Source organism: Elephas maximus, chromosome 10 (assembly GCF_024166365.1).
Source record: "Elephas maximus indicus isolate mEleMax1 chromosome 10, mEleMax1 primary haplotype, whole genome shotgun sequence".
Classification (NCBI taxonomy): Eukaryota; Metazoa; Chordata; class Mammalia; order Proboscidea; family Elephantidae; genus Elephas; species Elephas maximus.
In genome coordinates, this window is record NC_064828.1 from 32,407,806 (window position 1) to 32,420,634 (window position 12,829).

Here is a 12,829-nt window from a genome sequence, read left to right on the forward strand (position 1 = left end):
CCAGTTGTAGCCAACAATCACAGCAGCTGGAGATTGGGTGCATTGGTCTGGAAAAGGAGATCTTGTCTGGGCACCAACAGTATCGACAATTAATATGGAAATCTCTGACATATGATCAACATTCCATAGATGATACCTGTTTAAAAACCAAACCCATTGCTGTCAAGTCCATTCCAACTCATAGCGATCCTATAGGACAGAGTAGAACTGCCCCATAGGGTTTCCAAGGAGCAGCTGGTGGATTTGGACTCTCCACCTTTTGGTTAGCAGCCGAGCTCTTAACCACTGTACCGCCAGGGCTCCAATAGATGATAGGCTTTATAATTATTGTATTCTAAGTTTTTTTTAAAAGAATATTTTATTGTGTTTTCAGTGAAAGTTTAAGTCCCCTTTTGACAATTTCTACACAAATGTTCAGTGATATTAGTGACATTTTTTACAGTGTGTCAGCATTCTCTTTAATTACATTCTGGTTGTTCCATTTCTAGAGCTCTTGATTTCCTGCCTCCGCCCCCTTATCTTTTCATTTTTAGTGTAATTGTTGAGCTTTTGGTCTCATATAGATGATTTTTTTTACTGGAGCATCGAACTCATGCGTAATATCCTTTATTTTGTGTGCCAATCTGTTTTTTTGCTAAAAGGTGAACTCGGGTAGTTTCAGTTCAAGGTTTAAATAGTATCTCAGGGCAGTAGTCTCAGGGAATCCTCTAGTCTCAACCGGTCCAGTAAGTCTGGACTTTTTAAGAATTTGGGTTCTGTTTCGTGTTTTTCTCCGATTCTATCAGGGTCCACCAATTGTGGCCCCTGATAAGAACGGTCGGTAGTGGTAGCTGGGCACAATCTAGTTTTTCTGCTCTGTATTCTAGGTTTTAATTTCTTTCTCTGTTTAATGAGTTTTATAAAGCAAGCCTTGCCGACCTTGAAGAATCAAAATAATGTAGGTTAAGGCTACATTATTCAGTGAGAATTCTGTAGGTTAAGGTTAATGTAGGTTTGTTAAAAGAAGAGTTCTAAACAAATGTAAGGAGTTACTACTCAAAACTAAGACTCAGAATTTTTTTAGAATAATGACCAGGAAACCAGTATGTTCTCTCAGTTCCTTCTGGGAATGGTTACATGACATTCTGCCTATCACTTTATATCCAGGCAGAACTCAGAAACTCAGTGCCATTGAGTCGATTCGGACTCATAGGCAGAAGTGGCTTTAATAAATCATGGTTGATGACTCTGGGTTTCCACATGTGGAAATACAAATTTTTTTCATGAGTATGTGTAAATGACTAATGTTGCTTTGTTCTCAGTTTATATTTAAGAATGAAGGACTGAGTAGCACGAATGGACTTCTTATGCTATTGTGCAAATGTTTTCCTCAAGAGTTCTTCCTGAATGGGGTGTTTGGCCAGGTGTCTGGGCAAGCAGACATATCACTTTAAGTGGCAGGCTTCTCATTAGGTGAATGAGCAGAAAATGGGTATTTAAGTCACTTTTTCCCTGCACCTAAATTTGGAGATGGCTTAACTTTGTTCACTACCCGCAATAAAAACTTTAATATTCCCAGATTGTTCATTTCAACTTTAGAAAAGAGTGAAGGCCTGGAGTAAAGGCTGGTTTATATGCCTTTCACACATGGGTACAATGGCAGGATGAAAAGTACAGGAGGAGAATATTACAGTTACTCCACATATTAACTTTCAGTTTGCCCTCCTGTGTTTTGTCCTTTTCACCTTCCATTGTACCAACTCTATTTCTCAGCTCAGACCTTTCCAGGGTCCCAAAGAATAGGTTTACTTCTCTTCTATTTCCACTGTAATCTTTTCATAGTTTTTTTCTGGACTGTGCTTTCCCCCTCTTTGTTTCATCTGTCATTGTGCTCACTTCTACTTTGCATATTATGTGAATTGTCAACGTCTTCCATCTTTTCATTACTTTTACTGTTCTACACTTTTATGCTTCTAAATTTGTTTCAGTGAGAATTCGTAGAGACGAAAGACGAGCTCAGATGCTCAGTCTGAAATTTTGAATCAGATGCACACGCTAGTAACATTTAACATTTCGAACTGACTCTATGCCTTGATCTTACATGTGAGAGAAAATGTAAAGGTCAAGAAATAAATCAGGAGCCAAGAGGAGAACGGATTGCAGGCTGGTACAAGTCAACAGAATACTCAGAGAAGAGTGAGCTGTTTTGATTTCGTGAAAAGGGTTGCTGTTGGCCAGATTCACGTTTCACCTGAGATTTCTCTCCTATTTTTGTTATCTCTTTTAAGGTTCCAATGGTCTCCATGATAAAATGAGTTGGGAGATGTATTGGTTTCCTAAACCAACCAAACAAACAAACAAAAACAAGCCCAGTGCCGCCGAGTTGATTCTGATTCATAACAACCCTATAGGACAGAGTAGAACTGCCCCATAGAGTTTCCAAGGAGAGCCTGTCGGATTCAAACTGCTGACCCTTTGGTTAGCAGCTGTAGTACTTAACCACTATACCACCAGGGTTCCCATTGGTTTTCTAGGACTGCTGTAATAAAATACCAAAAACTAAGTGGCTTCTAAGAACAGAAATATATTGTCTCACAGTTTTGTAGGCTGGGAGTCCAAAATCAGGGTGTTGGCCATGTTGATTCCTTCTGAAGTTTTAGGAAGAATCTGTTTCATGCCTCTTTCCAACCTTCTGATAACTCCAGGCATTCCTTGGCTCACAGCTTACCTGTCACATGGCATCCTTCTTCTGTCTGCCTGTCTCTATGTATCTTCTCCTTTTCTTATAAGGTCACCAGTCATATACGATTAGGACCCCAATATGGGAAACCCTGGTGGCGTAGTGGTTGAGAGCTACAGCTGCTAACAAAAGGTCAGCAGTTCAAATTCACCAGGTGCTCCTTGGAAACTCTACGGGAGCAATTCTACTTTGTCCTACAGGGTTGCTATGTGTCGGAATACACTCGACAGCAATGGGTTTGGATTCCAATATGGTCTCATGTCAACATAACTAATAACATCTTCAAAGACCCTGTTTCTAAACTGGGTCACATTCACAGGTGCAGGGGTTAATACTTCAACATATTTTTTCAAGAGGCACTATTCAATCTGTAACAGTTGGGGAAGTCTTCTGTCTCAATAGTTTCATCTTACTATTAGACAGTTGAACAGACTGCTCTTGTTTTATAGGCCTGCTTGCTGCTTGCTTAGATACATTGAGTGTCACTGTCAATTTGCTTTCATCTCTTCTATACCTCCTAGAAGTTTCTCTCAGCTTTGGTCTGCTGATTGTACACACCTTCAAGTTTTATAGAGTTCATATGGGTTTATTTATTTTTTCTCTCTTTAATTCCTCCCAGAACTACTTATTTATATGCCATAGGGTTATTTATATGCCAAAGGTTGAGTCAGAATCGACTTGACAGCAACGAGTTTGGTTTTGGTTTTTATTCATCATTCTGCTCAGTTTTCTCTATAGATGCTCTTCTGTCAATGTCCTTTTTAATGTGTGGTCCCTATAATTGGTGATAATAGTCTATCCTATTTCACTGATAACCGGAACAGTACTCTCACTTTCTTCTCCTACTTAGTGCCTGAGTTATTTTCTGATAGTCTTAAAAAATATAGAAATTGTTTACTTGAAACCAGGAAGTCTTTCTGCCTGAGAAATAATTTTTTTACCTTTATTAATTTTGATCAGTTAGTTAATCAACGACATGTTGTCCCAGCTGATTTTAAGAATGACTCTCTGGACTAATTTATTTAGTACCGAATAAGGGATTCATTTCTTTCTCTCATTCTGATGCTGACAACCAGCATCACAGGGTCATCTGAAGCTCAGCTCAGCCTGAGGCAATTGATCTTATTTCCACTGCTGGATGAATGGCTTAAAAACAGCAATAGAGAGTGTCTCAAATTATCTTCTGTGACCAAATTCTCAGTGAAGTAAAGTACTCTTCTATTTCTTACAAAACTCCCATTTCTCATGGAATCTAGGATTAATACCAAGGGTCACAGAAGGTGACACCATCACAGATTTGAAAAAGAAGTATGTTCTGTAGGAGGTTTGATAACATATCCCTGAAATTAGAAAGGAACAGTTAGCTCACTTGGATCCTGGGTCCTTTGTCTGGCCTCCAGAGGGCAATGTGGCTGAAATGAGACATCTGTTTTATTGCAGATTGGCATCATCTTCTCAGCCTCTTCTCCTTGCAGCTGGCTGAAGCATCCTCACTGAGGCCTGTGCAGATAAAGAGCTATGAAGATGAGAATCAGAGACTAGAAAATGCTCATACTCTTAAGAGAAAGCCTCTTCTTAACAGTTGTCAGAACTTGCCAGAGCAAGGAACTTGTCCAGCCCAACCTCCTTGCTCCTCCTCACAGGAATGGTTCAGTGACCTAAGCTACTGTCCTGCCTGCTCAGAGGCCTGCTGCCTGCCATCCTCCTGCTTTTCATCCCGGTGCTCGAGATGATTTTTGCCCTGAGCGAGTAGCATTCCATCTCCTTTCCTGGTTCCACAGAAATGACCAGGTTCCAGTTCAAATCTGAAGAGATTTTAGTGGTGCGTTGCTTATATAACATTGATGTTGCAGGAGGAACCAGAGCCCCGTCAGTGAACTAGCCGGACCTCCATGTCACTGTCTCCGAAAGAGCTCTTCTGGAGCTGAAGTGCACCTAATCATCTTCTATAATGCTATACCTCTTCTGGTATGTGCAATATCCTAATCAAGGCCTCCAGTTCCTCCTGAAGTACACAGTGGGGAACAAGAAGATTAAAAGCAACAAAGGTTTTGAGGCTGAATTTAAGAAGAGTGAAACCTCCTTCCATCTGAGGAAACCCTCAGCCCATTATAGGGACTCAGCTGAGTACTTCTGTGCTGTGAGTGACATGGTGACTGAGACTGCAGGGGGGAGTTGAACACAAGCCTCATGAGACATTGGGACTTTCTGTGACTTAAGAACTCAACCTGGGGAGTTTTTAAATAGGTGCCCTGTCCTGTGAAGGCAAAAATGACAGAGTGGGCTGAGCCCTGGGGATACTTGTCTCAGCATCGCTGCAATGCTGTATTCAGATGCATGCTGCACCTGACCAAGGTCTTCTGGTGAATTTTTCTCAAAGAGTGATGCCCTCTCCTCTCTTCCAGACTCATGCCCCATGCTCTGAAGAAAGTACATTCTAACATTTCAGGATTCGGTAGTGAAAAAAGCAACAGCATTTTTATAAAAAAAAAAAAAAATCATTTCTGGCATTCATTGTGATAATTATCACTGCCTCAGATGTTGGTCAATACATGGATAACCGAACACTTGGTTTTAATGTTAGCTAACATTTTGTGCAGCACAGATTCTCAATTACTGAAGCATAGCCTCTCAGCCTAGATTTGAAGCTTAACTTCTAACACATACATAATGTTCCATTTTTGTGATATTGCCATGTTTTAAAATAGGTTTTTTTTCTCATAATACCTACATTTCTTATCTTCTGAGTATTACACAAAATGGATGAGTCAATTAAACATAACTCTATGCAAATATTGAACAATCCAAAAGTTAAACTCCATTGTAAGCTTTTTAAAAGCAGCAATTCCAGTGATTTGATTTTTCAAACTAAAATTTTGACTCAGTTCATCCATAAAAAGAAGATAGCAAGTACAATAACTATTGAAAAAACTGAAAAACTCTTAGGCATTTTATTTTTTAAAATGACACCAATTCATGATGTAATATTAAATTACACATTCAATGAAAATTACCAGTCTTTCAAAGCTCTTGAACAGAGTTCATAGGAAAATCTAGATGTCCACTACCAAACTCACAATATCAGAGACTGCATTAATTCTAATAGAGATATCCAAGACTGGGGAATAATTTTATTTACTTTGAAACAATTGTGTCAAAAATCAAATGTTACTAAGATATTTTATCCTCATGGTTATGACTTGAAATTGTTATTTATGATCTATTTCATATGACAGAATAAAAAATAAACAAAATACAAAACCTCTTCCTCAAAGGATAAAAAATTTACGCACGTGGTAAGCTTCCTTTAATTCTACATTTGATAATTTCAGGTAGCATAGAATTATTTTGCTTCTTAAAAAAAATGTATACCTAAATCTGTTTTATAAGATGAGATAAAGTGGGATTCCCACCTTACTATAAATGTATCTTTAGAGCTATTAAAACATGCATTAAAATAGTCCTCTGAACTAAACAAAAAAGGGCTAGAGGATTTATATTCAAAGATATGATTCAGACTTGACTTCCTCTTCTACTGCATCATAGATTCATATAGCCTCACTTTTAGTTTATTTGGCTGCTAGTAATTTTTTAGTTTCTTCTTGGTGTGCCGTCTCTTCCAGGTTTCTTTTGGTTCACCTTTTCATTTTTGCTTGGCATTTTTCTGACAAAAGATGTATTCTTTCATTATGCCTTTTTCACACCCCAAACACCTGAGTGGATTCCGAGTCATAGTGACCCTATAGCACAGAGTAGAACTGCCCCAAAGGGTTTCCAAGCAGTGTTTAGTGGATTCCAACTGCTGACATTTTGGTTAGCAGCTGAGCTCTTAACCACTGTGCCACCAGGGCTTAGGTTCACATTTTTTCAGAGACAGGAGTCACATCATTCTTTTCTTGGGTTCCTCTGTTACTGACCCTTCACTTGAACTGAACTTCCTCTTGGACATCTTGTTGGATATGGTGGTCATGGTGGCTGTGGTGGTGCTGACTGAGGGCCTGCAGGCAGCTACAGTGGTAAGAGCTCAATCTTACATTTTCAACTTTCTGTGCCACTTCATTTGAGCTGTGATTCTTAAGCAGCATAGAGCTGGATTTTAAAATTATCCAGATAGTCTTTATGTTTTAATAGGACAATTTAGCCTTTTAATATACATGAATCTATTAGCACAATATTTTTAATTTATCTTACTTGGCACAGGAGCAGTGACTGACATTGTAGAACATCTTCTTCTTGAAATACTTTCTTTACTTGGTTTTAGAGACACCACTCTTATTTTATTCTCCTCCTATATCATCAGTTGTTCCTCTTAGTCTCCTTTATTGGTTTTTCCTCACCTGGGTCTCTAAACGTCATGCTTTCAGGAATGTATCCTTGTACCTTTTCATTCCCTGTCAACATTTTACCCCCAGCTGATGTCATCCAGTCTTTTAGCTTAAAACACCTAATACCCAAGTTCATATCTGAAGCTCAGATGGTTTCTCCGATTTTCAGATTTGTATGTCAAATGATCCGTTTAACATCTCCATTTGGGCATCTCTATCTTATACTACCTGAAAATAATCTTCTGATTTCCATCCCTTCAACCACTGAGCTCTCCCTACATCACACCTTCTCCTTGTGCACTTTCCTTCATTTAGGTAAAAGGCAACTCTATTGACCATTTTCCTGGCTCCACTGTCCAAAAGCTTTGAAGTTCTCCTTTGTTGTCTTACTTTTTCTCATAACCCCACTTGATCCATTAGACAATTCTATCAGATATTCTTTCAAAATATGTCCATAATCAATCTCTTCTCATGACCTCCACTTTACTGTCTTGAGCCAAACCACTTTAATCTTTTGCCTGGTTTATGGATATAACCCTAAGTGATTTTCCTTCTTTCATCCTTGTCCTCCTTCAGTCTGTTCTCCACATAGCAGTGAGTCATCTTTTAAAAACATAATTCAGATCATGTTGCCTCTCTGCTCACAACCCTCCAGTGGTTTCCCATCTCACTCAGATGATAACCAAACTCTTTATCCTACATGGCTCTACTCCATCTGGCTCCCTGCTGACCCTTTGACATTAGCTACTGTCTCATCCATTCTGCTCCAGCCTCACTGCACTGCTTGCTGTTGCTCTAACATGTCAATCACTTTCCTGCTTTGGTGTCTTTGCAGTTGCTCATTCCTTTGCCTTGTAGGAGCCACATGACTTATCCCTTCACTTCATTGTGGCCTCTGCTAAGGAGGCCTGCTCAAAAAATATTTATTGTGGCAATGTATGTAATAATGGGGGAAATTTTAAACACACAAAATGTTACTCAAAAAACGGTTCAGAAAAAGATAAATCCATACCATGGAATATTATGAAGCAGATATGTTAGCTTCCACCAATAGGTCCTTAAGACATGTAATTAAGTAAGTAACTCTCATGGCAAGCTATTATGCATTTGGAAGTTGTAGTTAAAGAAGAATTTAAACTATATTTTTAAGTAAGGAGAATATATTTATATGTCCCTTGTAAGTATAAAATAAATTTTAAAAAAAACTCCATTATACTTTATGTTCTTTATATTATATTCCCCGACTTCCTTCTCCTGCATCATCTCTGTCCAGCTTCTCCTCTTTTATTTTCACCTGGGGAGGGTCTCTATTTTACTCTCGAGCTAGTATCTCTACTTAATCTCTTGATTACATTCCTGTCTACCTTTTCTAAGAAAAAGACAAAATGACCATGTTCTCCTTAAATCTTTGTCTAACTGTCCTCTGTTATGAGAGATATCTCCTTTTTCTAGATTCAACTTGTACATTTTAAGGTGCTACTTTTTCCCTCTGTTATGGTATAAGAACACACACACACACACACATATTTGTCTTTCCCACTAGACTGCAAACATCTTGCAAGTAGAGACAATGTCTTGCTTATTTTTAATTTCTTAGAATCTAAAATAAGATCTAGCTTATAAAAAAATTTTTTTTTTTTTTTTTTTTTTATAAAGTAGACCTTTAATAAATGGTTGCAAATTTATTTTGAGCTAGATTGGAGAAATCACATTCAATCTCAAAAGATATAATTTGACAAAATATTTTAAGACAGTAACCTCCACAAAATTGCATTTGGGGAAAGAAACCAATTCACTTAAAAAAAAGAACACTTCCCATCTAGTCTAATAATTAATTGTTCCTGACAATCAGCAGATGGTTCCTTAGGGGAGAATGGAATGAGGGCACTTGGGCTTTGGTGATTACTGATGAGCTAGTTGACCCGATGGTTTTAGACCACTATGTGGCACTCTAGGCTTTAGTTTAAATGAGGAATTTCTTTCAGTGTCCCAGATAGTCAAATCTTTGATAGTGAAAATTATAATGAGGGTTAGAGGCAGTTAGGAGAGCCTTAGTTTTTTTTTATGGACCAGTTACATCTCTATAAGCACAGGAGAACTCTCCATATATTCATCACTGTGTTGGAGTGAGGAAGGTCTGTGTCTGTGATGGGTGTAACAGAGATGATTCCTCAGGAGGTATTGACAATAGAAATGTTCTAGAGCCATAGTGAAGCTGTAAGATCCTAAAGAAAACATATGTATTACCTGTTTCCATTTTTATGACTTAAATGCTAATGTACAAACCTCTAAAATGACTTCAAAACTTCCCCAATATTTCTCATTGTTACCTTCAGTTGTCACCTTAAGATGTCACCTTGAAGACTAAGGTGTGCCTGACCCAAGCCATGGCATTTTCAATCACCTCCTATGCATGTGAAAGCTGGACAATGAATAAGGAAGGCTGGAGAAGAATTGAAGCCATTGAACTGTGATGTTGACTATACCATGGACTGCCAAAAGAATGAACAAATCTGTCTTGGAGGAAGTACAGCCAAAATGCTCCTCAGAAGCAAGGATGGTGAGACTGCATCTTACATACTTTGGACATGTTAACAGGAGGGATTAGTTCCTGGAGAAGGACATCTTGTCTGGTAAAGTACAGGGTCAGTGGAAGAGAGGAAGACCCTCAACAAGATGGACTGACACAGTGGCTGCAACAATGGGCTTAAGCATAACAATGATTACAAGGATGGCACAGGACCAGGCAGTGTTTTGTTCTGTGGTACATAGGGTCACTATAAGTTGTGTCCAACTTGATGGCACCTAACAACAACCACAACAACAACCTTCTTTCAAACCTTCTGAGACTAGAAAAACAGAAAAAAGGGAGATAAGAAAAAGAAATGAGAGAAAAAAAGAAAGAAAACATATGTAGAGAGAGGAGAGAACAGAAAGGAAAGGAGAGATTTTGGAGAATAAAAAGAGGACATGTTTATCTCAATTTCAAAATGTGGCCTACACCTCATGTTCACAGAGCAGGATTGGCCATATGGGCCTGCAGAGTAAGAGGAGGGGTTAGAAAAGAGAAAAGGGGAAATGGAAATGAGGTCCGGGTGGCCATCACGTGCATGTCCTATTTCTTTATCTATCAACCAGAGTCTTGTTGGAGACATTTTATGTGTTCACGATGACTGTATGTCTTAGGCTTACAGAATTCTAATTTCATTTACTTCTTTAAGAAGATTAAATAAATAGTGCATTCAATCAAATATTCTTTCTTTGTGATGAATAAATGAATTTTTTCTCATAATTGGATTCTTAATCACTTTCCAAACTATGTGCCCTAATTTCTGGTTAAGAAAATTGGGGCACTGACCCTGATAACTCTTAAGGGTACACCTGACCAAGATGAGGCCCTATCTCTCTCTGGCCTCTTTCCTGTTTTTCGCTCCCCTCCTGACATATCTGATTACTGGGGCACCTTAAGAGAAGGTAATCCTGTAAGGGTGAAAAGCCTAGATATTTCTGTGTCTGTGGTCAGCAATGTAGCAGTCAGCAGAGTATTAATAGCAGCAATGTCAGTATCTGATGAAAAACTAGAAGGAATTCTCTTTGCTCCCTGATCTCCTTATGCTGTCCTTCATTTACGGACAAATGGGGCTCAGCATACCTATTACTTTCTTCTCAACTATTTGGGGGCCTGCCAGAGAAGAAACATTCTCAAAAGAATTAGCGTTTTCCTTCTTCCAGCCCATCACCCAGGTCCATTAATTTCCTAAGGCTAAGCTCTCTTCATGACCCATAGTTTTCTGCTCTTTATCCTGGAACTCCTTGCTATTTAATCTGAGATTTATATACGACTCCAAAATAAGAAGATACTTCACTTGGCCTCTCTGGGCATAGCCTGGCTGGTGGCCACAGAAGCTCCTTGGCTAAGGACAGGGCATCAGAGACATATTCAGGCTACCATCTGTCTAGATCCCCCTCTTGCTAGGGCAAGTGATTGTTCCTTTGTTTATGGCCTATTTTTCAAAAATCTTGTAGAAAAAAGGAAAACCCTGGAGGAAATGGCTGCAACAATGGGCTAAAACATAGTGATGACTGTAAGGATGGTACAGGACTGGGCAGTATTCTGTTCTGTTGTACATAGTGTCACTTTGAGTCAGAACTGACTGGATGGCACCTAATAACAACAACACTTTATCTCATTAACTGTGGAGGAAATCCCTCCTTATTTCTCTTTTAAAAAGAGAATCTGAACGATACATGAAGCTTGGAATTACCTGCAGTATCAGATTTGGCCCCTAGAGGGAAGTGCTACACAAATTGAGCTTTGTAAATAGGGGAACAAGGAACAGAAAGCAACCAGGCCCTTTGAAGAAGGGCTTTTTAATTTATGTGCTGGGTAAACCCACCACTGTGTCAGAGTGTCCATGTGGCTGAATTGTTTCCAGAAAAAAGCTCCAGAAAAAAGCCTTCTGTTTTCCCACAGCTTGGACATGAAGCTTATCCTCATCTCAGTGCTTCTGATGGTCTTCACACTCAGTGAGTAAAGTCTCATTTTATTCCTACTCCCTATGGTCCTCTGATTTTGAATAAGTTTATGGAAATATTCTTCTCAGTGTTTAAGGCTCTCCCTGATCCAGAATTGATGTTACAGGAGGAACAAGGCCCCAGACAGTGACTCAGCCTAAGGACCACATCTTTGTGTTTGAAGGCACCCCAGTGCAAATGAAGTGCAACTACTCATATTCTGGGAGTCCTGTTCTCTCCTGGTATGTCCAGTATCCCAAGAAAGGACTCCAGTTACTTCTGAGACACATCACAGGGAACAGCATCAAAGGCTTTACGACTGACCTTGATAAAGGCAAGATGACCTTCCATCTGAAGAAACAATCCGCTCAAGAGGAAGACTCAGCTATGTATTACTGTGCTCTGGATGGCACAGTGACTAATTTTGCATGGGAAGCAAAGCACAAACCCTCTAGGGGTTACAAACATTATTTTTTGTAAGGTATCTATCTAGCCACTGTGGGGCAATCCTTCTCTATAGGCTGACACTGAGTTTACCTCTTAGATACAATATTTTTCAGTTATCAGTTTAGCTATCCATTAACCTGAAAAATTTGTGGAAGAGAATTCTTATTACCAGCTCCACTTAAAGTAAGAGTATGTAAAAAAAAAATACTAAGTATATTTACCCTGTACCTGACAACCAATACTTTTGAAATAAAAAATGTATGTTATTATTGCTGTTGTTAGTTGCTGTCAAGTTGGCTCTGACTCATAGAAACCCTATAGAACAGAGTAGAACTGCCTCATAGGGTTTCTAAGGAGTGGCTGGTGGATTCAAACTGAAGACTTTTGGTTAGCAGCCAGCCTCTTAACCACTGTACCACCAAGGCTCCAAAAACTATATCCAAAAAACCAAACCCAGTGCTATCAAGTCGAGTTTGACTCATAGCGACCCTATAGGACAGGGTAGAACTGCCCCATAGAGTTTCCAAGGAGTGCCTGGTGGATTCGAACTGCAGACCCTTTGGTTGGCAGCTGTAGCACTTAACCACTACGCCATCAGGGTTTCCCCAAAAACTATATAGCATGGCCTAAAATACATTCTTCTCTTGGCTAAGAAGGATTATTCAGACTTAGGTGGTGCTGTTACATTTCCCCTAATTCCTATGCCACTCCATACCACCCCCACATGCGTTCATCATGTCATAGCTAAGTAGTTTCTTAAAAGAATGGTAGTGTTTCATGATTTGTGATTGCTAACTCTATAGGGCAGTTCTGCTCTGTCCCA

The 12,829-nt window shown here is 39.2% G+C and overlaps 1 gene segment (V, D, J or C); it reads left to right on the forward strand.

Annotated features, from left to right (window-relative positions):
• Positions 1 to 11,415: 11,415 nt before the first annotated feature.
• Positions 11,416 to 12,058, forward strand: LOC126084634 (T cell receptor alpha variable 16-like). The segment is given in 2 exon segments: positions 11,416 to 11,571; positions 11,687 to 12,058. Coding segments are annotated over 2 exon segments (465 nt in total).
• Positions 12,059 to 12,829: the final 771 nt, after the last annotated feature.